This window comes from Pelobates fuscus, chromosome 5 (assembly GCF_036172605.1).
Source record: "Pelobates fuscus isolate aPelFus1 chromosome 5, aPelFus1.pri, whole genome shotgun sequence".
NCBI classification, from domain to species: domain Eukaryota; kingdom Metazoa; phylum Chordata; class Amphibia; order Anura; family Pelobatidae; genus Pelobates; species Pelobates fuscus.
In genome coordinates this window covers 189200559-189227193 of record NC_086321.1, presented here as the reverse complement: position 1 = coordinate 189227193, position 26635 = coordinate 189200559, and the positions used below count along the sequence as shown (strand labels likewise).

The 26635-nt window shown below is 43.2% G+C and overlaps 1 gene segment (V, D, J or C); it reads right to left on the bottom strand.

Moving 5' to 3' along the window:
- Nucleotides 1-17350: 17350 nt before the first annotated feature.
- Nucleotides 17351-17890, bottom strand: LOC134612149 (immunoglobulin heavy variable 5-10-1-like). The segment is given in 2 exon segments: nucleotides 17351-17733; nucleotides 17815-17890. Coding segments are annotated over 2 exon segments (444 nt in total).
- Nucleotides 17891-26635: the final 8745 nt, after the last annotated feature.

The following is a 26635-nucleotide window of genomic DNA, read 5'->3' as shown; positions in this document are numbered from 1 at the left end:
AACCTAAAAAGTATTTTAGCTCCCAGTTACGCTCTGAAAAATATACGCAAAAGTACTTTAACTAGTGGAACTAAATGTTTCAATTTTTTTAATAAATGTAAAGCATGTATGACACAAACATTACTAAGAAAAACATTTTTAAAAGTTCAGTCACGGGGAGGGAACTTGCTATGAAATCAAACATTAATTGCTAAACAAAAAATGTGATATATTTACTCCACTGTCCTTGTGGGAAGTAGTATGTAGGCTGAACTTGTAGAAAGCTAAAAGAACGTATTTTAGAACACAAAAATAATATCAGAATTTTTTTTAATAAACATATAGTTCCCATCCACTGTAACATATGCCCTAAATTCAGTTGGAAAGATTTTTATTATGTGGGTCTGGAAAAAATAGAAAATTACTGGAGAGATGGGAACATAATAAAAAAAAACTAGCACCCTGTGAAACTTTTTGGATTACCATGTTTAAAACCCTCTGACCAGGGGGACTTAATAAGATCTAGTTCTCTGGTGCTTTTTAGAGTAGTTATTATCTTTACTTTTTGCTTCCACTTTTTTCTCATGTTGAAGATTTTTTATCTTTATACCGTATGTTAAGTAACTAAAACAATTTTTATGATCTTTTATTTTATATGAATAATATGTATGGAACAATTCTGTATGGGATTTTTTTTATTGTTTTAAACCATTTTTGTATATAGTTAATCAAATACTTTATTGATAATTTTTTTATATTTTTTGTCCTCACCAAATAGTGAATATAAATATTTTGTTCTTATATATTGTGACGGTCTAACTCCCTTTGACTGTCCTGGGTTTCCTTTCCCTCAGCAATTTTAATGGCACACAAGCATCAGTTTTATACAGTTTACAAACTCCAAAAGAAATGTGTCAAGAACCGGTCTCTGTTCGTGGGGTTTTTACTCGAGCACCATAAGAGTTAGATGAACGCTGGTTCATGGATAATGTTCCCCGAGAGAGTTTTGTTAATGCTAGGTCTCTTGTTCTTCCAGATGAAATTATTAATTGAATTTTGAATCATATCCAACCATGGTCTAGGGCTTTTTAAAGGGATCATTCGAAACATATATGCCCATCTGGGTAATTTCTATGTTTTTCCATTTGTTCAGTGCTTTCGTCATATTTCTAAAACAGCTTAAAAAATTAACCTGCACTAGATCTGAGGCTTTCTTTGTCAACAATATACATAAATATGGTGTACTTGTATTGACCCAGTTAAAGTTATAGTTGTCCCTTATATGGTTTCTACTTGCTGTATCTAAGTTGATATCTAGAATTATAGATTTATTTTCATTTAATTTATAATTCAAAACTTCACTAAACCTCTTGACAGTTTTCATAAAAGCAGTAATAGATGTAACTGGCTTAGTCAGGGTCAGTATCAGATCATGTGCATATAGTTTTAGCTTCAGCTCTCTCTGTTTCGTAGTGATTCCACTTATTTGATCATTTTGATCTTATATTTATTGCCAAAATCTCCATAGTTATAATGTATAAAATTAGAGAAAGTGGGCATCCCTGTCTTGTCCCATTATGGAGGTTAAACCAATCAGCACATATATTGGGACCTACTGTCCTAGCCGAAGGACCAGAATACAGGGACATTATGGCTCTATGAATCACACCCTGATAACCAAATTTCATCAGGGATTTACTCATGAATTCCCAGTCAACCCTATCGAAAGCCTTCTCTGCATCGACAGTTAGATTGTCATAGGGTTTCTATTCTATTAGCTAAATCTAAAATATCTGTTATACATCTTGTATTGTCTGAAGAAATTCTTCCCGGAACAAACCCTTTTGTATCCTGTTTGCTATTACTGCGGAAAATATCTTCACGTCGGTATTTACGAGGGAAATTGGCCTATAATTTCCCACCGCTCCCAGGTCTTTATTCTGTTTCGGAATTGGTAATATGTTTGCCCTCAACATTTCCTTTGGGAATTGCCCCCTATCTACAATGTTATTAAATAGATCTACCAGATGTTTTATAAGTAAATCTCCAAAAGTTTTATAAAATAGATTTGAAAATCCATCTGGACCTGGGGTTTTATTATTGTCCAGCTTTCTGATGACCTCCTCCACCTCTTGTGCCGTTATCAAGGTATTAAGAGCTGTTTTTTGGTTCTCTGATATTACTGGAGTGTTAATACCCTCTAAATATTTATCTATCTCCTTATCCTGAGTTGATAGGGAATATAATTCACTATAATATGAGTTGACGCATTGATCAATGGATGTAGGGGAGATATGTACCTCTTCATTCCTTTTTATTCTAGTTATTTCATTGGAGGCAGTTTTTTCTCTCAACTTCTTAGTTAACAGTTTGTCTGCTCTATTTCCTGTACTATATTCTTTCAGCTTCAGTTTCCCCATTATCTTTGCGTTTTTCTCTATTTGTATTTGATTAATTTGATTTTTAATCTTGGCAATCGCTTCCGAATTATCTCTCAAAGGTGTTTTCTTATTCTCCTTAGATTTTTTTCTCTAATTGATCTAATAGAGGAATTAATTCTACTCTTCTGGACCTATTAATGTATGATTCTAGACTTATTAAACTGACTCTTAATGTTGCTTTAAAGGAACGCCAATTTTTAGAGTGTGAAGTTTTGTTGGGTATATTATCTACAAAATATTTTTCTACCTGGGATCTAAGAGCCTCTCGTTTTTTTTCATTGTGGAGTAGATAGTCATTAATTCTCCATGTCGTATTATTTGTAGTATTCCACTGATCTTTCATGATCCGTATGTTGATACTATGGTCCGACCATGTATTATTCCTGATATCGCTTTTCACTAAGTTTTCTAGTGCCTTTATATCCCCCCAGACCATATCGATATGAGTAATGGACTCTGGAAAAAAAAGTGTAATCTAATTTCTCTGGGTAGGAAGATCTCCATAGATCAAAACAATCAAACTCGTTCTTTATGTTTCTAAGAGTTTTCGCCATTTTAACTACTGAGCTGTTCACTTGCAGATTAGGGCTAAGTTTCTTATCTAGAACTGGATCCAACACGCAATTAAAATCTCCTGCCATCAAATATACTCCAGCCTTGACCGATACTACCTGCTCCAAAATCCTTCTCAGTGTAACCACAGGAAAAGTATTTGGCAAGTAGATGTTGACTAGAGTATATTTAATTTCATTTAATTTACAAATGATAATTAAAAATCTACCTTCCCTGTCCGCATATTGATAAATTAATTCAAATTTCACTGTACTTGCCACTATTATAGCCACCCCCTTTTTTACTATCACTAGGAGAAGTCTGAAACAAGTATGGAAATCTTTCTCCCCTCCCATTTTACATTGTCAATTAGCCTCCAATGCGTCTCCTCAGGGCCGTCTTTAGTGCGGGCAAACGTGGCAGCTGCCCCAGGCCCAGTTGCTCCTGGGGGGCCCCAGAGCAGCTGCCCCGTGGGCCCCAGAGCAGCCCCCATGTACCCGGCGGTGCGGCTGCATAGACCCACACCGGCCCGCCAACTAAGGAGGGCCCCTGGGTGGCCCATGCACTAAGGGCAACCTGGTAAGCATGTGTTAGCAGGGGCCCGGTCGGGCGCTGTGACGCTTAAACAGCGCGACCGGGCCCCTTCCTGTACCGGCTGGGAGGAAGTGAGTGCCGTGTGTCACTTCCTCCCACCGGAGATAATAGCCGCGCGGGAGGAGAAAGGCAGGAGGAGGGGAGTTCCAGAGGAGAACTCCCATCTGCCTCAGCCTGCCACTGGACCCCAGGAAAACCACACTCCATAAAAAGGTAAGAACCTGGAGGGTGGCTAAATGTGTGTGTGTGTGTGTGTCAGTAGTATGTTTGTGTGTGTATGTCAGTGTCTGTGTGTATGTCAGTATGTCTTTGTGTGTGTCAGTGTATGTGTGTGTGTCAGTGTCTGTGTGTGTGTGTCAGTGTGTTAGTGTGGGTGTCAGTGTCTGTGTGTGTGTCAGTATGTCTGTGTGTATGTCAGTATATCTGTGTGTGTATGCCAGTATATCTGTGTGTATGCCAGTATATCTGTGTGTGTATGCCACCAGTATATCTGTGTGTGTGTGTCAGTATGTCTGTGTGTGTATGTCAGTATGTCTGTGTGTGTATGTCAGTATGTCTGTGTGTGTATGTCAGTATGTTTGTGTGTGTCAGTATGTCTGTGTGTGTGTGTCAGTATGTTTGTGTGTGTGTCAGTATGTTTGTGTGTGTATGCCAGTATGTCTGTGTGTGTGTGTGTGTGTGTCAGTATGTCTGTGTATGTCAGTATGTCTGTGTATGTCAGTATGTCTGTGTGTGTTTCAGTATGTTTGTGTGTATGTCAGTATGTTTGTGTATGTCAGTATGTCTGTGTGTATGTCAGTGTGTGTGTGTATGTCAGTATGTCAGTGTGTGTGTGTGTCAGTATGTTTGTGTATGTCAGTATGTTTGTGTGTGTGTGTATGTCAGTATGTCTGTATGTATGTCAGTGTGTGTGTGTGTCAGCATGCCTGTCGGTGTGTATGTTAGTATGCATGTATGTATCAGTATGTCTGTGTGTGTCAGTATCCCTGTGTGTGTGTCAGAATGTCTGTGTGTGTCAATACATCTGTCAGTGTATGTGTCTGTGTGTGTTTGTATGTATTTGTGTGTGTGTGTCAGTATGTCTGAATGTGTGTCAATATGTCTGCCAGTATATATTTGTGTGTCAGTATGTATCTGTGAATGTTTTAATATATCTGTGTGTTTATGTGTCAGTAGATCTGTCAGTGTGATTGGGGATGGGGGTAGAAGGGGCAGGGCCTAGGGGGCCCAAGAAAATGCTTTGCCCATGGTCCTATTCATATTATAGACGGCCCTGCATCTCCTGCAAAAAAACATCTATCTTTTGTTTAATCAAAAAGTCATATACAAGTGCTTTTTTGCAATGAGAGTTCAGGCCCTGAGTGTTAACTGATATAATTTTAACCATATGGATTTTATCAATTTATTAGCCATCATTTGTATTGTATTATTAAATATTTTTTATTACTTGATAGACATCTCCTTATTTTTAGGTGCGCTCACACTATAGTTTTATTATCTTCATCTTTATCAGTCACTCATATACTGTATAAGCTGCCCATTTTTATATTTTTTGCTATTTACTATTTATATTATTTTATTTGACCTATCTACACATTTTTTCTATAGCCAGGAAGGAGTCGGCCTTGTTGCTCTTTTCATAGAACCTCTGCTTGGTCCACATGAGGGTTCTTGCCACGTCTGCCATCGACAGTGTTTTTATTAAGTCTCATGTGGAAGTTAGTTGGGTTAGAAGTGCTTCTGACTGGTTTTGTTTGTGAAATGTTTCCAACTTTGTTATTTCTGTTAGTGTTTCTGTTAAGTCCTGAAGTCTTTTTTAAAGCAGTGGCTATCGCTATGAGGTTGCCTCTGATCGTTGCTTTGTGGGCAGCACATATCATTGCCGGGGAGATGTCTTCGGTGGTGTTGGTGTTGAAGTAGTCTCGGATGCTCGTGGTTAGGATTTGGGTGGCTAGGATAATGAGAATGAGGCGCCAGCGCCAGGGACGTGTCAGTTTAGGTATGTGTATAGTCATGGTGACCTCTGTGTGATCCGACCAAGCTATGTTGTCAATATGTGTGTGGGTGGTCCAGGGTTGGATTGTGTGTGAGATGGGGCATGCATTGATTTTTGAGTAAGATTGGTGCGCATGGGAATAAAAGGTAAAATCTCTGGTCGATGGGTGCTGAACCCTCCAGGCATAGAGTAGGGGCATGTCATCTAGAAATGTAGCAAATAATTTGTCGTTCCTGGTTACTGTCGGTGCTCTGCCATCGAAATTGAAGTTGCCCCTGATTATCAGGTTTTTGACTGATAAGCCATTGAGGTATTTCCGAAAGATTTCCCAGAATGACGTGTCGGGGCATATATGGAGCATATGGTCAGTTTAGTTGTGCCCACATGTCTCGTGAGGAAGAGGAATCTTTGAGGATCTGGATGTCTTCTAGTGGGCACGAGTTGCGGAGTAAGATTGCGACTCCTCTTGTTTTTGTATCTGGGGAGTTGGCTAGATAGTATCTTCTAAAATGTCTGTTGATGAGGGGGAAGTGTTTTTAATCAGTGAAATGTGTTTCTTGGAGTAGGATGATGTCCACGATTTGCCCATCGGAGTATGCCGTGGTGTTTGCCGGGGGTATTTAGGAATTTTGCATTAATGGATGTGAGTTGGAGTTTGAGGTCTAGTGGCGCCATGTCTCGTCTGTGGTTGATTCACTGGTGCAGTGTAAGGCAGAGGGTGGGAGGAGGTTGAGAAGGGGTGGGAAAGGGTACGCTCAGGTAGGGGGGGTGAAAAGGGCATCTAGGAGGTGGTGGGGTGTGGCTGAGATACAGCAAAAGGTGTAAGGAGGAAGGGTTTTTGTTACAGTTAGTGGCGTGAGGGAGGGCGTGGTATGGGCGGGGGGGAGAGATATCATCAGGAGGGGCTACGGTTGGGCCCTGCCCACGAGGGCGAGCTGGCACACGCAGCAGTCCCTGTGGAACTGCTTAAGTACGAACTAGGCTTATCAAACTTGCCAAACTGGACCGAGTTGGGTGTGTCCGTCTGCTGAATGATGGTCTATGTGGGGTCTAACGTGGGAAAGCCCCTCTGTCCCATTAGTATCCCATGTCATGGAGGTCCCAGCCCCTTTTATCATGGCAAAGTCTACTGTGGTGACTAGTACCGGTGCTCTGGGTGTCTTGGTGATATGTCTCTAATGTCTTAGTGTTGCCTGGGAAGTTTTGTTGTGTAAATTAGGACATTAAACATTTGTTATGCAACAGTACTTGTTTACAAGCTCATATAAAGGGCTTTTTTTTACATTTCTTTTTTTCTCTCCAGATGGAAAACATACCGGAGACCCAACAAAAAAATGAATAGATAAATGAATAAATAAATATATAAAAACTTCTCTGAGCTTTGAAATGAGATAGATAGATAGATAGATAGATATTTTTTTCCATTTGTGTCCCAGTCTTCCATCTGGTCCCCTAGGGGAGTGTCCACCAGGTGGAAGACCTGCATAAATACCGGGCAGGTAGCCCACATTAAACCAGACCACTGCTTAAACCTCAACACGGAGCTTTGTCTCGTCTTTGGGTGGATTTACTGTATGCTGTTAGAGACTGATTGCCAGGAGTGCTGATTGTATGCTTTTCCTGTTCGTCTGCTAGCAGCTATTCGTGAGGTTCCAGTTCGGGAGTTTGGAGTGCTATTTTGTATGCGGTTTGGGAGTTTGGAGCATTCCATTGTATTCAGTTCGTGAGGTTGGTGTTCTACAGTAGCTGTGCCTGTATCTCTGGAAGGGGAAGATCTTCTAAACGGCGGTTTAACCCTTTTATGCTCTGGGTGCCGTTACACTCGCCTCCTGTCATTATTAAAATTAAGATGTCTGAAAGGGAAGCACCTGCCGTATAAGCGGAAGAGGCCGCGGCCCCGCAAACGGAATGTGCTCCAAAGGTTTGGTCAATACCGGCAAGGGATAGTAGCCATCTAACCCATCTGACCAACGTAGTGGCCAAAGCTGTACCGTAAGGGCGGACGTACGAGATGAGAAGTTGACGATTGGAAGATTGCCGCAATATCGCGGTGACTTCCACGTAGTGACGGAGAGTAGAGACCACGCAGAGTTGTGGGTCTGAAGGGGTAGAAGACCGAGGAAGAGTTGGACTTTGTGCGTCGTGAGACCTGAAAGATTACCCCCGCCGGGCAAAAGGTAAATGCATTGGCGTCGAAGGCTCGTACGTCGGAAATCCGTCGAAAGGAAACCAGACAGAGCAAGAAGGTGAATTTTGCGGTAAGTTGGCGGAATGACAAATCTTTGTTGGGAGGCCAATCCCGTAAGAATTGTAAGACAATGCCGACGTCCCAAAGGCTAGAATATTTGGGTTCCGGGGGGCGTCAAAGGCGCATGCCGCGGAGGAGTCTGCAGATGAGCGGGTCCTGACCGACAGATGTCCCGTGGGCCGCAAGCAGCGTGATGTTGCGTGGTAGGCAGTAGTCGAAGATCTCTTTGGTGAGTTCCACTAGTGTTTGAGAACATGTGCCTCCGAGGCGGTTGATGTATCTTACTGCTGAGATGTTGCCCATTTGGAGCATGATGCAGCAGTTGGATCATTCCTTTGCCAGGCTGCGAATAGCGAACGATCTGGCCAAGAGTCCCAGGCAGTTGATGTGCATCGAGAGCTCCTGGGAAGTCCATACCCCTCCCATGGAGGAGGTTCCGTCCGTTGCTCCCCAGCTTGATCGGCTGGTGTCTGATTCCAGCACGAAGTCTGGCTGGTTTCCGAATATGGCCCTGCCGTTCCAAGCCTGCATGCAGTTTAGCCACCAGTGATTCTTCCTGAATCTCGTCCGACATAGGGACCGGTTGGTCGTATGTAGGTTTTCTGCGAGGTGTTGCATGGCTCTGTAGCGCAGGGGTCTGGGAAAAATGTCCTGGACGGATGAGGAGAGAAGGCTTACGATCCATGCCAGTAGTCACAGGGGTATGAATGTCAATCGCAGTACTTTCCGAATTTCTCTGTGAATAGCTGCAATCTTTGCGGCCGGGAGGCGCAGAGTGCATGATGTGGAGTCTATTTCGAATCCGAGAAATAGAATTGATTGAGCCGGGGTCATCAAGGACTTGGGACGATTGATAATGAAACCTAGAGCCTCGAGTAGATGTATCGTGTAGGTTGTGTGCCTCCTCAGAGTCCCTGCATCCTCGTTGAAGATCAAGATGTCGTCGAGGTAAATTATGCATCTTATGCCGTGGGCTCTGAGTTTCGCCACTACTGGCTTCATCATCTTGGTGAAGCACCACGGGGCCAAACTGAGGCCGAACGGGAGGCAGGTAAATTGACAAGGTGTCCCGTGCCAGAAGAAGCGGAGGTAGGGGCGGCTCCTTTTGTGTACCGGGATGGTAAGGTATGCATCTTTGAGGTCTAGACGAGTAAGCAGATCCCAGAGAAGGTGGATACTCTCCATTTTGAAATGTCGGTATACCTCGTGAGAATTGAGCTCCCTGAGATTGATAACAGGGTGAAAGTCGCCAGTTTGATAGCCCCGCACTATTTTGAGGATCCATGTATCTGAGGATAGGTCTGCCCAGTTCTGGAAAAAAAGAGAAACACGACCTGCGATATAAGGTTAGAAGCAGGGAGGAATGTTGACTTACCATTAGAGAATCTTGCCCGGGAGCGTCCTCGGCTGCCACGACCATGATCTGATCCCCTGAATTGGTGAAATCGATGTCGAGTAGACAAGTCTGTTTGGTAGAACGGTGGAGTCCTAGATGTGCAGGGGCCGGACGGCCAGAAGTGGCTGGCGGCACAGTCCCTCTGCCAGCCAGCCCTGCCAAAAACACCTTGGGTGTTAGGGCCGCGGAAAACTTTCCGCATTGATGTTTGCGCCTTGTTAAGGGACGTAAAAATATTGACCCTCTTGTTCAACTCTTTAACCCCTTAAGGACCAAACTTCTGGAATAAAAGGGAATCATGACATGTCACACGTGTCAAGTGTCCTAGATGGGTTAAGGAAGGCTTCTCCAAACAGTTTGACCTGTGCCAAAGGGCCTAATTCTTTATACCCAAGTTCGACAAGTTTGTCGTTGATAAGGTAAAGTGTTGCTCGGCGCCTCTCAGAAGAGAGGGCTACATTGGTGTTCCCGAGGAAACAGAAGCAACTTTGTGCCCATTCTCGGGTATCTTGTGCCCACTCACGCACCGTATCTGGGGTAAAATCGTCAGCCCTCTCATAGGCGTCATCCGCCATGTCCATAATTCTTGATAGCGGCCCAATGGCATCTAGCAGCTTGTCCTGGGCTCCCTTAAAACCACGTTCTATGCCCTTGCATGGGTCCTGAGCCCCTCGGGACATGAAAGTGGTCACGAGTGGGTCGAATTCGGGGGGGTGTGCCACCTTGTCTGGCAGAATTGGGCGAGGGCATTCTTATTTCATCAGTTTCATCACTTCCTTGTCCAGAGATTTTCTGAGCCAGAAGTGCATAAATCTGGCTAAATGTTCAGGAGGGGACCACTCTTCCGAGCATGGATGACGGATGTTTCTAGGGTCAAACATTTGGAGGCCTGAACTGTCAAGGAAAATCTCTGTACCCTCCTGTGGTCATGGAGGATGTGGTCATGGAGTCCTGGGGCTCACCCAGGATCTGCTCCCTTATGAGATAAGGGTCAGAGTTGGCTGCGGAGTCTCTGTCAGAGTCCTCCAGTTCGGAGACCACCGCCCGCCATTCATCCAGCACAGCCAGTGTGGGTTCCGTGTCTTCCTCACCTGAGGAAATCTGAGTGGGTTCGTGGAACGTACGGGTCGTGGCTGTTCTGCGTTTAGCAGGTGCTTTTTCCTTTTGATTCCGCTGTGTAACGGCCTCACCTTTCCAGTGGCGTTTAGGCCGATGAGAGCGTTCCCTGGAAGAGTCAGAGTCTTCAGAGTCTGCACCATAATGAGTCCGTTTGGAGATGGACTTAGGTGCGTCATGTTCTGTCTGGAAGGACTTAGAGGAGGCCAGCTGCTGCTACAGCTGCTGCGATCATGGCCTGGAGCTCTGAGAGGTTTTGTGAATCCTCCATTTGCTCTGGAATTGACACTCGGGGCTCACTCGATGAACTATGTGTGAGGGCACTTAGGCACGTTAACTGGAGAGGCCTGGGGACCTGGGGTGGTATTGTATCGGTAATGAATTACCTGGCGATTAAAGGACTGGTAGGTCGTAGGAAGCTGATGAGAGGGCTTGTCACTGAGGCTCACCCAGGTAACTGGAGTCCTGCATAAACAGGTCTGTTCAGCAGCACATGAATGGGGGCTCACCCCGGCCAGAATAAGGTATAGCCCAACTGGCTTAACCAACCCCAGGTGCTAGACACTAACCTGATTTGGTCCCATTGATTGAAAACAGGCAGGGTATAGTAACAGGTTTGCTTAGACTCAGAGCTGTAGAGATTGCCTATCTGTAGCTTGTCTGGTAGAGTTTGTCTGGTAGCAATATCCCTCTAAAATTGCTGCTGGACTAAACAGCCATAGGTATGGGGAGGATAGTACCTCCCCTAGTTTGGGAGGCAAATCAAGGATTTGCACAAATGGGAGCACAAACAGCCAAACATGAGCGTTCTAGTAATGCAGTTTGGGTGTTTGTGCGTACAAGCATACAAATGCGAGCGCCAAGTGGCGATCGCGTAAAACTGCCGAACGGTGAGCGTTCGGTAGAAAAGGGTGAACGTCCTTCTGTGAACGCATGGCAAGTTTTTATTGCCATACGTGAGGCGAAAGAGTGAGCAGAACGCACTGCACAAAGAAGAAGCCCGCGGGAATAGTAATGGCACGGGGAAGTAGCAATAAACAGCAGGGGAGCCTCGAAATTCCTTTGGGGACCGGGAAATACCCCAGAAGCCAGGGGTGGGGAGGGGGGAGGGAGTTCCCTGAGGGGAGGGTGAACAGACTACAGAGGAGAGGGGTAGCCCCCAAAACAGTAGAGGTAATCTATAGAAAACAATACAATATGTATGATAATATCACAGTTAGGTAAACAGTGATAGTATGAATATGTATAATTCACAGTTGCAGGCAAATATGACAGAGAGGAAATTGTGTACTTTGCTCTTGTGATGGAGCAGCAAAGAAAGAGGAAATGATGTCATATGTCACACCTCTTATACCCTATACTGCATTGTGATTGGTTTTCAGTTTTGTCACTCTTTTCTTTGCTGCTATGGAGTTAATAAAGAAAGATTATGCAAAATACGAAGCCTTCTGTCATGTGATAAAATTCGTTTTTCCTTTGGACAGGTGTAGAGAAGAAGCAGGAACAACCTGTGGGCAGAGGAGAAGCAGGGAATCTAGGGGCAGAGTAAAAGGGGAGACGGGGCAGAGAAAATGTATACATTTGAAATAACATCAACTATATTAATAACACACATTTCGCTAATATGAGGGTTACAATTTATGGAAATGGGCTCCCAGTGGGTACTCAAGTGAAAAAAAGTTGGGAACCACTGGTCTAATATAATTCAGCTATAGTGCAAGCTTTATTGGTTATCTGAATTACATTAAAGTGCAAGCTTTAGTGGCTATAATAGGTGGATAAAGAGGGATGCTTAATATCATGACAAATTCTCACCACTTTGTTAGTGTAGTAGTCAATTAGTTTTTTCTTTTGGACTCAAGCTCCAAGTATTTCTGCAACCTAGCAACACCCTTCCTTGATATAAATATTTGTTAGTCTGCATTATCCGATTTCTATTTTTCTTAACTCTATTTCTCTCTTTTAAGACATGTTATGTAGTTCCAGGACTGATTGTTTTATACATGATTTAGCTAGGACTGAATCATTGTGTTGCCTTGCACAGTAATAAATGGCAGAATCTGATGTTGATAAACTGTCAATCTTTAGCAGAGCAGTGGAGCCACTTGTAGATGGAGTGAGTCTTCCTTTGTAAGCATCTGATATATAAGTAGTATATCCAGTTCTGAAAGCTGCCAACCAAACCAAGGCTGGTTCTCCAGGAACCTGGCGGATCCAATGCATGTGGTTATCATTGATATTATACCCACTGACTTCACATTGTAACTGAATAGATTTTCCAACTTCTGCAAATTCTGAACTTTTCTGTTGTAAAACCACGTCTGCTGAAAATCCTTTGGGGAAAAACAATCATATGAAAAGTATGAAGCATAATATATTGTATTACATTATTATTTATTATTAATTATTATTATTATTAATGTTATACTTACCTGATATGTACAGTCCAATTAAATACAATGTATATAACATTGACATTGCAGTAAGTTATCCTTGCACTCTTATAATCAGAACGTATTGATTACTTTGTGGCACCAATAGAATGGCTGTGCTTTTATTTAAACTCTATCACAATTCATTTGCATTTTACTCTATTTTACATCATGTTCCAAAAGTCTTCAATATTTTGCAAAAACATAATTACATTTCACAAATTCTCATATGACTTCTAACCTAACCTCCTGATATATCTAAGCAAGTTTATTAAACTTAATTTTTTTTTTAAACTTAATTTTTTTTTATAGTTAGGTTTAGCACATTTTTATGTTTGTATCTTTTGTTCACACAACCATTTTTTTTCAGTTTTAGATCACAATTTTAACTAGTGTACATCTTTTTGTAAATTATTTTACACTTCATCTATTAGGCTATTACATGATTGTTATATTCTTTATTTTTTTTTACAATATATCACTAATGCAATATATACGTTGGTAATCATGAACACAAAATACAAACCCTTTTTGTCTGCAAAATAATACATTCAATATCTGTCATCCATATGAAATTTGCACAGCTTTTGACAGTTACAGATCTGGCAAGCATGTTGCCAAATACCTGCCAAATAATTCCCATAGACTTACTTACATACTGGTGACGTCTTTAGATACGTCATTTAAAAAGCTTATTAAAATGAGGCCATAATGTCAGACACAGACAACATTAACTTGAGCATTTCAAGCATTGTTTGCCTGGAATATTTAGTTTCCATTTACATTTAAAATTATATATTTTACTAGACAGCCACTAGAGGGCACTTCCGGGATTATAGCACAGATTTTCTGTGCTATAGCATCGCTAGACGTCCTCAAGCTATGTGAGGACCTCCAGCGTAGCTAAAATCCCCATAGGAAAGCATTTCAATAATTTTCAATGCTTTCCTATGGGGAGGTCTAATGCGCATGCGTGGCATTGCCACGCATGCACATAAGGTCTCCCCCAGCGGTGAGCGTGATCAGTCTCCCTGGCCGGCTGATGTGGTGACGGGGAGGAGCATGGGCGGACCAAGATGCAGCGCCGAAAGACATCGTCCCCACACAGGCCCCATCCACATATGTAGATTTATTGACCCACACAGGCTTTTTATTTATTTATTTTTATTTTAGTGTATCAGCTGGCTAACAAGTGAAGACAAGCCACCATTTAATCAAGCCCTACATTGTTGTTTTATTTAACTATTGATATTTAAAATTGTCATTCACTTACATGAAAGCAAAATAATGATAATTTGCATATGTGCATCCCGATTGCACATCCAGATGCATTTAGTCCCAAATTATGAAATTAAAATCAGTGCTTTGTGAATCTTCTGAATACGTTGCATGCGAAAGCACTGATTTTATCTGAACACCAAATGCATCTAGGTGATTGCTGCAGATTTACTCTGGCTGACAGAATTATAACCACATTTGATTTTAGTATATAAGAGTAATGCCAATCCAGTCTGCATTCAGTCAATTGCACACCAAAATCCAGTGGTTAGTGAATAACACCACAAGAGGGCAACATACAGCTCCAATATGGCTCTGTGTGGAAAATTAAAATATTCTCATAATTTCTTAGAATATGGTGACACCATGTGGCCTCTCACCAAAGTAAATTTTTAGGTACTACATATGAAGGATGAAACAGCCTGACCACTGCCTGACCACAGAGGAAGCCATCCCAGATGCCCGTAGGCCGCAACTTCAGTTCACCTCAGAACCGCGGACTGTCGACATGATACATACAGATTGTGGGGCACTCAGGAGTGTATGGCCTGTGCTCAGACAGAGAAAGGCAAGAATTTGCAGGGAAAATGGGTAAAACCTGGCTTGTGGTCTCGAAGCTCAGCTTTGCTATCTCTTGCTGGCTCAGCTGTCAAGCTCTGCCCCTCATTCCTACTGTTTTTAATTAATTCATTATTGCTATGGGTTTTTACCTTTTGCTATGTGTCTTTTCCACCGCATCTTCTCATTAAGTGCACCCAATATAATTTGTAGGGATTTTGTATGTAGGAATGACATTACATTATATATGAATAAAATATTAAATGAGAAAAAAGTCATAGTTTTGCTTAAAATAATTTTTACACAACTAGTGCAACTAGAGAACTAAACTTTCAATTCACTTATTAGTCCTGATTGTTATTTTTTTTTACTTATTTGTTGGAAGTTATTCTGCAAAAAGTTTAACGAGTGACATAGGGTTTTAAAGTTAAAACTTTGGAAAATGTTATATACTGAGACTATAAATGTCATAGTATTTACAGACAGAGCTAGCCTTAGGTGTGTGCAAACTGTGCGGCTGCGTAGGGTGCCATGGCAGCAGGGGCTCATATCAACACGGACAACATCAGTGGTCGATATAGCCTGCACACACAGGGGCTGGCAGTGCAGTGGCAGAGTTTAAAATCTGGCCACAAGTAAGGGAGGTGGGGCAAAGCTAATTATGCTGTGGGACATAGCTAATGGGCAGTGGGGGTGGAGGAAATTCACTGCCTGGCTACTACTGCACACTGTACCCAACAACGAGACACCAGGAACTGCACTTCCTCTACTACTCCTCTAGAGCCCATTATGGAATGAGGTAGCTGTCTTTAACTGTGTGTGTTTGTGTGACTGTCTGTAATTGTGTGTGTTTCTGTTTTTGTGTGACTGTCTGCTAGTGACTGTGTGTGTGTGTGTGTGTGACTGTCTGCCTGTGACAGTGTGTGGCTGTCTGCCTGTGACTGTGTGTAATTGTCTGCTTGTACCTGTGAGTGTGTGTGCGTAGATATCTGCCTGTGACTGTGTGTGTGACTCTCTGCCTGTAACTGTGTGTTGCTGTCTGCCTGTGATTATGTGAGTGACTGTCTGCCTGTAATTGTATGAGTGACTGTCTGCTTGTGACTGTGTGTGTGTGACTGTCTGCTTGTGACTGTGTGTGTGACTGTGTGCCTGTAACTGTGTGTAAATGTGTGTGACTGTCTCTAACTGTGTGTGTGACTGCCTGTAACTATGTGTTTTACCATCTACCTCTGACTGTGTGTAACTGTCTGCTTGTCACTGAGTGTGTGTGTGTGTGTGTGTGACTGTCTGCCTGCGACTGTGTGTAATGGTCTGCTTGTACCTGTGAGTGTGTGTGCGTAGATATCTGCCTGTGACTGTGTGTGTGACTCTCTGCCTATAACTGTGTGTTGCTGTCTGCCTGTGATTGTGTGAGTGACTGTCTGTCTGTAATTGTATGAGTGACTGTCTGCTTATGACTGTGTGTGTGACTGTCTGTTTGTGACTGTGTGCCTGTAACTGTGTGTAAATATGTGTGACTGTCTGCATGTAACTGTGTGTATATATGGGTGTGACTGTCTGTAACTGTGTGTGTGACTGCCTGTAACTATGTGTTTGACCATCTACCTCTGACTGTGTGTAACTGTCTGCTTGTAACTGAGTGTGTGTGTGTGTGTGTGTGTGTGTGTGTGATTGCCTGGTTACTGCTGCACACTGAGAAAGAAGTAGGAAGGAGTCCCTGCTTCCCCAACAGCTAGAGACCTGGGACTGCCATGCCTCCACTTGCCCCCTAGTGCCATTAATGGAAAGAGGTAACTTTCTGTAACTGTGTGTGTTTGTGTGACTGTCTGTCTGTAATATGTGTGTGTGTGTGACTGTATGCTTGTGACTATGTTTGTGACTGTCTGCCTGTGAGTGTGTGGGATTGTCTGCTTGTAACTGTGTGTGTGACTGTTTGCCAGTGTGTGTGTGTGTGTAATTGACTGTAATTGTGTGAGTGACTGTCTACTAGTGACTGTGTGTGACTCTTTGCCTGTGACTGTGTGTGTGACTGTCTGCCTGTAACTGTGTGTGTATGTGTGTGACTGTCTGCACGTAACTGTGTGTGTATGTGTGTGTGTGACTATCTGCCTATAACTGTGTGTGTGTGTGTCTTTATGCCGTAACTCTGTATGTAACTGTCTGTCTGTAACCGTGTGCATGGGTGATTGTCTGTCTATAAATGTGTGTGCATGACAAAATGAGGGAGTGCAGCACAGTACAGGGAGATTTTCTGATTTCCCTACTGGCTAGAAGAAAGTCAACTAATAACTGGAGCTTTAGGCCTTTGTCCGGGCCTAAATCTCCAGTTATTAGTAGTCTATCCTCTGTCTGTGGGTGTCACTTGCCAGCCGACTTGGATGTTTAATGGGTAATCCGGCTCTGGATGAGACATGTGTTTAGAAAAAATCTCTAACATAAAATAATGTATTATTATTAGCTTTTTTTCATGAACCCAGGGATTGTTTTCACAATTCTAACATTAGGTGCATTTGAAAATACCTTTGCATGGTTTCAGTACTGTTGGATTGAAAAATGTTATATTTTGTCCAACAAATAGTATATAGTGTTGCTAAAACTACTTTTTCTTAAAGTGTGTTTTTTTTTTTGTAAAATATGTTTTATTAATATTTCACTATATTTAAAAGTTACAAGTGTTGATACCAACTACATTTACAGAATGGTGATCATTTATTTCTCCATGTCTTTGCAAATCCATCATCATCAGAGATTGTTTTCTGATCAAATGCTGCTTCCCGCTGGTAAGAAGACATAAGCAGTGTTTTTGTACGGAGAACTCTTCATGTATATCACTGTGTCTCTTGCACAGTAATAGCTGGCTGTATCTTCTAACTTCAAACTGTTTATCTGCAGATATGATGTTGCAATAGAATTATCTGTTGTGATTGTGAATCTTCCTTGAAATGATGACAAATAGTTGGTGACCCCATTGCCAGGATTAATTTTTCCCACCCACTGTAGTCCTTTTCCAGGAACTTGTTGAATCCAGTTCACGTAATAGCTAGTAAAGGTGTATCCAGATGTTTTACAGGGCATCTTCACGCTGTCACCCGGCTTTCTAATTTCTGAACTGGGCTGAGTAAGTTCAATATCTGACTTGACTCCTGTGAAAACAAAATGAGAAAGTATTATAAAATACTCCATAACATTAACAATGTTTCTTCATGTTTGTGTCTCATGCTTACCATGGAGTGATAAAAGACTAAAAATACAGAGCAGAAACATCTTTTGTGATGTTGTATGCATTAATCTAGAACACAACTCAAGAGTTCACATGAACATGACAAACTTAGTGCTCCATGTTTTCAACTTTATAGAACTTGGACAGGGGGCATGGCCAAAATTTGCATGTGCTGCACAGGGCATACAAAACTTTGACTATTACTTGAATATCAAAGAAAAGAAAATGTTACCTGCGCTTTCTCCTTAATCCCTATGTATATTTAGACAAATGGAGGTCATTTAGTTGCTCCAATGGCCATTGGAGGAAATGCCCGCCTGCCAACGTCAAGGCAGACCCCCCTAAAGCGGGTCCTAACATTGACCCTTCAGAATGCTTCATTGAGCTCCTGGCAAAGATATCTCTAATGAGACAGAGGGGTATTTTTTATATACACCCCTATATACTTATTAACCCTTAATACGGAACACATGGGATGGGCGGCAGCTTTGTAACAAGGCTGTTTGATACAAAGTAGATACAAATGCAAAAAGATAAGTCATGCGCTCACTCCCATCAATACTGGGCCGGCAGCAATGACTACAGTACACATCAGCCCCAATATATAGTAAAAACCAAAGAAAAGAAAAAGTTACCTTAGGCAGACCCCCCTAAAGCGGGTCATAACACTGACCCTTCAGCCTGCTTCCTTGAGCTTCTGGCAAAGATATCTCTAATGAGACAGAGCGGTATTTTTTATATACACCCCTATTTACTTGTGTACTGTAGTCATGGACCGAGGACGGACACTAGGACGGGGCCGCCATTTTGTCCTGTATGCTGCCAGGTGCGGGGCCCCTCCGTAGTCCGACGGAGCCTCCCTGTAAATGATTCCCTAACCTTGAATGACGGGCTGTTAATGTTGTTGCTTATTTGATATACTCCATAGTTTGGTATACGAACATCTAAACCTATCTATTACCGAACAAACTACCGAACGACCAGACCACCCAAGGCAGGCGTGTGCTGTTCATTGACCTCTTTCACCTTTGTTCGCACCTCTGTTACCGCAAGTATAACAACATTCTGAGCGGTCGGCTGTGAGGCCGCCGTTCGTATGGCCATCCTTAGCCGCAAACACATACAGTGGTGTTTGGTCATCGAGTGCAAGGAACTAAAATCAGGTACTCGACGGTGCCAACACCGCTAGAACTTCCACTTTCACAGAAGTTCAGTAAAATACATGAGAACTGAATGGCGTTCGGTGGGAGCAAGCTCCCAAACAAGAAATAAAGACTGACTGTATTCACGAACGGTTATGTTCGGTACTTTTGTTATATTTTTCACCGCCGAAAGAGACCGATCACACAGTCTAATTTTTACCTCTTCTGAAGGGTCTTGGCCATACTCGACTAGCCGCCTCTTTACCTCCGTGATATAAGCGTCACCCTCATAGCAATAGGTCATGTTTGCTTGACCCCACTCTGGGCCACTAACGCTCCGATCCGTGCCTTGGATTTCGCTGTAGACAGGGGTGCTGCACGAGTGCTAGTGTTGCCCTCACTTGTAGCTCCGTAACGTTAACGGTGTATCTGGGCTGCTTCTCCTCACACTAGGACACCATCCCACCGCTGCCACCAAATGTGATGGACCCGCTGGCACTCCGAACGAGTACCTCCACCAATCGATGCTCCTAGTGCTTGCCGAGGACTCCAAACGACACCATCAGCACTGCAGACTTATCCAAGCCCCCAAGCATGAGCCAAAGTTTCAAGAAAGGGTCAAGCAGGTCTGTTTAATGAGCACACAAAAGCAACGGCACTCATGCAGCAAAACAACTCCTCCTCAGAGGAAAACAAAATGACAGTTAAAAGACAGACAGTGTTTGAATATATGACAGTTATTGGAAGTTGCAGAACTGTGCCAGTACCATTTAAAGGGCCAGAACAGTCTTTTAAAACACCAATAAGTCCAAATGGTGTTTCTAACTGGCAAAATCTCCCAGGGACCATAGTCATACGGCAAGGGGCTGGTAATTAGTCCTCTCCAGGCACAGGTGGCGAAGGGCACTTCGTCACAACCATCTACACTATATGTTCTTTGCTTTTGTTTTTTCCCTTCTACACATGTTTGCAAGCATACTTGTAAGTGTGAGATCAAATAAATTGTTGGGGTAAGTGAACCCCTCTATCACTTTATATTTGTATAAGCGCTCCACTAGTTGGTGTACATTTTATACCATATCTTTCTATATTGTTAATTGATTGTGGAAATAAGGGTATTCCACTTTATGTGTTTGAGCTGTTTTGTATTTAGGCACTGCATAGTATCACTCATTACCTCTGAAAAGGGGTTCTGTTCTGTTCTGTTCTGTTCTTGTTAATCCCTCCTATGTACCTGGGAGATAAGTGAGTCAAGCACTGTACTAAATGCAATTATCTCCAGGCACAGAAAACACAATATTTATAACATATTAAAAATACCCCAAAACACATGGAAACCCCAATATAGTCATATCCCCTGGTAGCCTCGATCTGGGGTCCCAACATATCCAAAAATCAATCAGAACAATTCAGGGGTTCAGGATTTCCATGGAAGTCTCAATTTGACTGACCGCACACGAGACCCTTGCCCAAAAGAGTTCCACAAAATTAGACTGTGTGATCGGTCTCTTTCGGCGGTGAAAAATATAACAAAAGTACCGAACATAACCGTTCGTGAATACAGTCAGTCTTTATTTCTTGTTTGGGAGCTTGCTCCCACCGAACGCCATTCAGTTCTCATGTATTTTACTGAACTTCTGTGAAAGTGGAAGTTCTAGCGGTGTTGGCACCGTCGAGTGCCTGATTTTAGTTCCTTGCACTCGATGACCAAACACCACTGTATGTGTTTGCGGCTAAGGATGGCCATACGAACGGCGGCCTCACAGCCGACCGCTCAGAATGTTGTTATACTTGCGGTAACAGAGGTGCGAACAAAGGTGAAAGAGGTCAATGAACAGCACACGCCTGCCTTGGGTGGTCTGGTCGTTCGGTAGTTTGTTCGGTAATAGATAGGTTTAGATGTTCGTATACCAAACTATGGAGTATATCAAATAAGCAACAACATTAACAGCCCGTCATTCAAGGTTAGGGAATCATTTACAGGGAGGCTCCGTCGGACTATGGAGGGGCCCCGCACCTGGCAGCATACAGGACAAAATGGCGGCCCGTCCTAGTGTCCGTCCTCGGTCCATGACTACAGTACACAAGTAAATAGGGGTGTATATAAAAAATACCGCTCTGTCTCATTAGAGATATCTTTGCCAGAAGCTCAAGGAAGCAGGCTGAAGGGTCAGTGTTATGACCCGCTTTAGGGGGGTCTGCCTAAGGTAACTTTTTCTTTTCTTTGGTTTTTACTATATATTGGGGCTGATGTGTACTGTAGTCATTGCTGCCGGCCCAGTATTGATGGGAGTGAGCGCATGACTTATCTTTTTGCATTTGTATCTACTTTGTATCACACAGCCTTGTTACAAAGCTGCCGCCCATCCCATGTGTTCCGTATTAAGGGTTAATAAGTATATAGGGGTGTATATAAAAAATACCCCTCTGTCTCATTAGAGATATCTTTGCCAGAAGCTCAATGAAGCAGGCTGAAGGGTCAATGTTAGGACCCGCTTTAGGGGGGTCTGCCTTGACGTTGGCAGGCGGGCATTTCCTCCAATGGCCATTGGAGCAACTAAATGACCTCCATTTGTCTAAATATGCATAGGGATTAAGGAGATTGCGCAGGTAACTTTTTCTTTTCTTTGGTTTTTACTATATATTGGGGCTGATGTGTACTGTAGTCATTGCTGCTGGCTCAGTAGTGATGGGAGTGTGCGCAGGACTTATATTTTTGTATCAGAATGAAAATGTATCTGAATTCTGAATAAGCTTAAAGGGACTCTCCAGGCAGCCCTTTTTACTCACCTGGTTCCAGAGCCGGGAGCCTCGTGAAGCCACGCCCCCTATTTCGTCAAAATGATGAAATAGGCGGGCGTGAGCAGGAAGCAATCAGACGCTTCCATTTGGAAGCGTCATTGCTCCCTTGTGCGCATGCGCGTTTGCCGCACATGCGCACATACTTCATAGGGCGGCATTTATGTCGCCCTATGAAGTCCTGAGCGCACTACCGCGCATGCGCGCGGTGTGCGCGGCTGCGAGCTGATGTGTACATGGCCTATTTAGGGTCATACATGATAGGAAGTCCCTCTGGTGGCCGTCTGAGTGACGGCCACTGGAGGTATTCCTATCAATCAATGTAAACACTGTATTTTCTCTGATTGCCTGCAGGGAGCTATAGATCTCATCTGAACAACTACATTAAGCTGTAGTTGTTCAGGTGACTATAGTGTCCCTTTAATAGCTCGATAGCTCTAGACCATTTATGTTGATTCATAATTCCGAAGTAGTTTTGCAGTTGTTACTGCTAATAACAGTAGCCACTTAATTACTTTGATTCACTAACAAGTTATTTACTAAAACCCTTGCAATCAAAGCAATCATGGAGCAGAAGAAGAGCAGGGGAGCCTGGGGTAGAGGAAGAGCAGGGGACCTGGGGCAAAAGAAGAACAGGCGACCTGGGGCAGAGAAGAAGGAGAGATGGTGCAGTCAAAGCCTATACATTTGAAATAACAGCAACTATATACATTACAAATATTTTTCTAACATGAGTGATAGAATTTATGAAAATGGCCTGCCAAGGAATGCACAAATGAAAAAAGTTTGAAAAACACTGATTTATGGTATATCATTAACTCAGTGGCCATTATATTTATCAGTCATTATATTTTTATGCTGATTTTAACTTGCACCCTATGTTAAATATGAATATGACGTTGTCTATTTCATTATATTAATTTGTCTAATACACTCTTATTTTTAGGAATGTGGCATTTATTTTAGATGTTAGCATTATTATTAGTGTTCATCAACTAGCAATATGCATGGAAAACCTTAAGCAATGGTATACAGTAGCTACACAAGTATACCTGTCTATTATATCTATCCAGCAGCTTTTTTTAATGGATAAATAGTGACACTTTAATGTTTGGGGTGTTGAGAGGGGCTGTCCAGGGACTGGGCTGTTCTGAGAGATTTTAGATAATGTACTAATAAAAATGTATGCAAATAAAATTTAATTTTGAACAAAAACAATGTCTCATATTTACACATAGTGATGTCGCGAACATACAATTCTCGGTTTGCAAACGGCGAACGCAAATTTCGGCAAATGTTCGCGAACCCGCGAACCGGGCGAACCGCCATAGACTTCAATAGGCAGGCGAATTTTAAAACCCACAAGTTGTTTCAAGAGGACTAACACCTGGACTGTGGCATGCAAACTCCGATCCGCGGTAGCATCTTGCAGCCGCTTAGTAGATAACTCCCTAATTCTCACGGTATTAGGGAGTTATCTACTAAAAGGCTGAAAGACCTAAATTGGTCTTTCAGCCACATTTACTAATACTAAGTAAAGATTACTTAGTATTAGTAAATGATCAGTGGCTGCTCACTGTAACCCCCCCCCCCCCCCCAAAAAAAACCTATTGGCCCCCACCCCTGTGCGACGGGTGGGGGCCAGAAATTACAATGGGGGGAGGCCCTACTGTCCTCCCCCCTGGCCCCCACAGGAAAGAAGGGAAACAGACCAAATGGGTAGTACTGTGCAAACTGGCAATAAATATGTTGGTGGTTAAATATTATGCTCACTTTGTTGAGAGCCTTAAATTCCTGGCTCTGAGGGTGATCAGCAATGTGCCAATATATAGGGATGGCACTTCCCCACAGAAATTCCCAGAGTATTCAAGGACTTAGATGGATCTAAAAAATAATGTTATTGGTTCCAAATAAAAGTAATGAATAAAACCAAAATTTGGAGTATAAAAAGTATCAATAGAAGGCCAAATAAAAGTCCAAATCCGCCAAAATGCATTTCACTTGTCTATGAGCTTCCTCAGTCAGCTGTAGTCTACATATAGGCTCCAATACCCAGGGTCGGTGCAAGGATTTTTGGGTACCTATGTGCCTCTTAACCAGCCCCTCTCCCCGTCCATTAGTGGTCCCCTCCCTTCCCTGTCCCTTAGTGTTCTTCTAACCTCTCCCCTCTTTTCCCTGTCCCTTGGTGTTTCTCTCCCCTCCCCTCCCTGTCCCTTGGTGCACCCCTCACTCCTTTAATGGTCGCACTCCCCTTCCTGGTGTGCCTCCTACCTCTCTTGTAGCATTGCCGAGTGGAGGATATCCCCTACAGGAGCTTCAATTTTCTGTACCTGGCCGGACTGACAGGGAGTGCTGTCTCAGTGAGCACCTCCGGTCAGTTTGGCCGGGTACAGGAAGCAGAAGCTCCTGTACTGCGCTCCGCCACACTACACTCAGGGGTGTATACACACTGACAGTCACACACACTCCATGACAAACACATAGACTCACTGATCTGACACACACTTATTCATTGACACACACACACTGATTGACACTCATTGACAGACACACTGATAGTCACACACAGGCTCAATGACAAAGATACTCACTGATTTGACAGACACACACTGACAGACACACACATACACTGACACACTCATACACTCACATGCAACACTCATACAATCACTCACAGACACACACTCATACAATCACTCACAGACACACACATACACTGACACACTCACACACTCACAGTCACTCACAGACACACAGACAGTCACTCACAGAAACTCACAGACACACAGACAGTCACTCACAGACACTCACACACAGACACACATACACTCACACAGACAGTCACTCACAGACACACATACACTCACACAGACAGTCACTCACAGACACTCACTCTCACACAGACACATATACACTCACACACAGTCACACACACACACACACTCACACACAGTCACTCACACACACATACACTCACTCACTCACTCACTCACTCACACAGAGACAGTCACTCACATACACACACTAATTATTTTATAAATAAACATTTTCCACCCAGCCTCCCTACCTGGAGAGCTGGTGTGGATGATGGATCCTTCCCTGGGGCTGCTGGGCGGCATGCGGCAGTGGTGTGATCAGGCGCGGCGAGGGAGCTCTAACCTCTCTGCTCTGCTCCCTCGCAGGCTGCCTACTGATGCCGCGGGAACCGGAATATGATGTCATTTTCCGGCTCCCGCGGCATCAGCAAAAGGCGCGCAAGGGAGCAGAGCAGAGAGGTTAGAGCTCCCTCGCCGCGCCTGATCACACCACTGCCGCATGCCGCGTCGGGTAGTCGAGATGGTGGCCTGGCAGGAGGGAGTGATTCCCTCCTGCCGGTCACTGAAATATTGCGCCCTAATATTGCGGCTAACAGACATGCTGGGCTTGTTGCTGGGCGGGTGGCACTGGCGGGCAGGCGGCTGGCGAGGGAGCTCTTCCTCTGAGCTTTCTGCTCAGCTCCCTCGCGCGCCGCAGAGTTAGGCTGAGTGGTCTTACGTGCTCCCAACTTGCGATGTCACAGTCCATAATGAATGCGTCGGCGAGGCTCATCGTCCCCACTCCTTCAAAAAATCATTAAAAACCCACTTGATCATAAATGTGTATCAATTAAACTGCTAATAGCTGCCGACTGATTCCTCTCTTGCAACTGTCATTAGACTAATACTATCCTTACCTTTTGTTTCACTTTACCCCACTCCCTCTGGCATGTAAGCTCATTGAGCAGGGCCCTCAACCCCTCTGTTCCTGTGTGTCCAACTTGTCTGGTTATAGCTACATGTCTGTTCGTCCACCCATTGTAAAGCGCTGCGGAATTTGTTTGTGCTATATAAATAATAACATCATAATAATAATAATATAGGCCTTGATGACCCCTCTCTAAACTTAGTGCTTATGGTTGTGACCATAAAGCTCTATTTTGGTCTCCTCACTCCAAATTACAGTGTGCCAGAAGCTGTGACTCGTGTTAAAGGACCACTATAGGCACCCAGACCACTTCAGCTTAATGAAGTGGTCTGGGTGCCATGTCCATCTAGGGTTAATCCTGCCTGCTGTAAACATAGCAGTTTCAGAGAAACTGCTATGTTTACATATGGGTTAATCCAGCCTCTAGTGGCTGTCTCATTGACCGATGCTAGAGGCGCTTCCGCGCTTCTCACTGTGATTTTCACTGGTCTTTTTTGTGTCATTGGTGCAGTAAAGGCTTCTTTCTTGCAATTCGACCATGCAGCTCATTTTGTTCAAGTATTGTCATGGTGTGCTCCTTAAAACAACCACACCTGTATTTCTCCTGAGGTTAACTGTGGGTTTTTCTTTGTTTCCCGAACAAGTCTTCTGGCAGATGTGGCTGAAATCTTTCACTGTGTGAAAACATTGTGTGTCTGTACAAGGCCAAACATTCAGTGGTATGTAAATTTTTGATCAGGGCTATTTCAGTGACTTCTGTTATCATTATGATTTAAAAAATGTGATAATAAATGGCTTCATATGATCACTATCCTTCAATAAAAGAAATATTTTTGCATGATCAGTCATATTTTCAAAATCAGTGCCACAATTTCACAATTTCTGCCAGGGTATGCAAACGTTTGAGCACAATTGTATTTATTTTGTTTGTTTTATTCTGTATGTATACCAATGCACTAACATGCATGGATCTAAAGTATGCATGGAGTCCTTATGTATGGATCTAAAGTATGCCCATATCGCACCTTTGGTGCACTCCAGTCTTTGATTCTTGGTAGTAAATGTGTAGACTCTGTGTAATATCAAATATTAAAGAAAGGTTTTATTACAAATCCAAATAATGCAGATACACATTTCACCATCAAATTGGTCTTCCTCAGT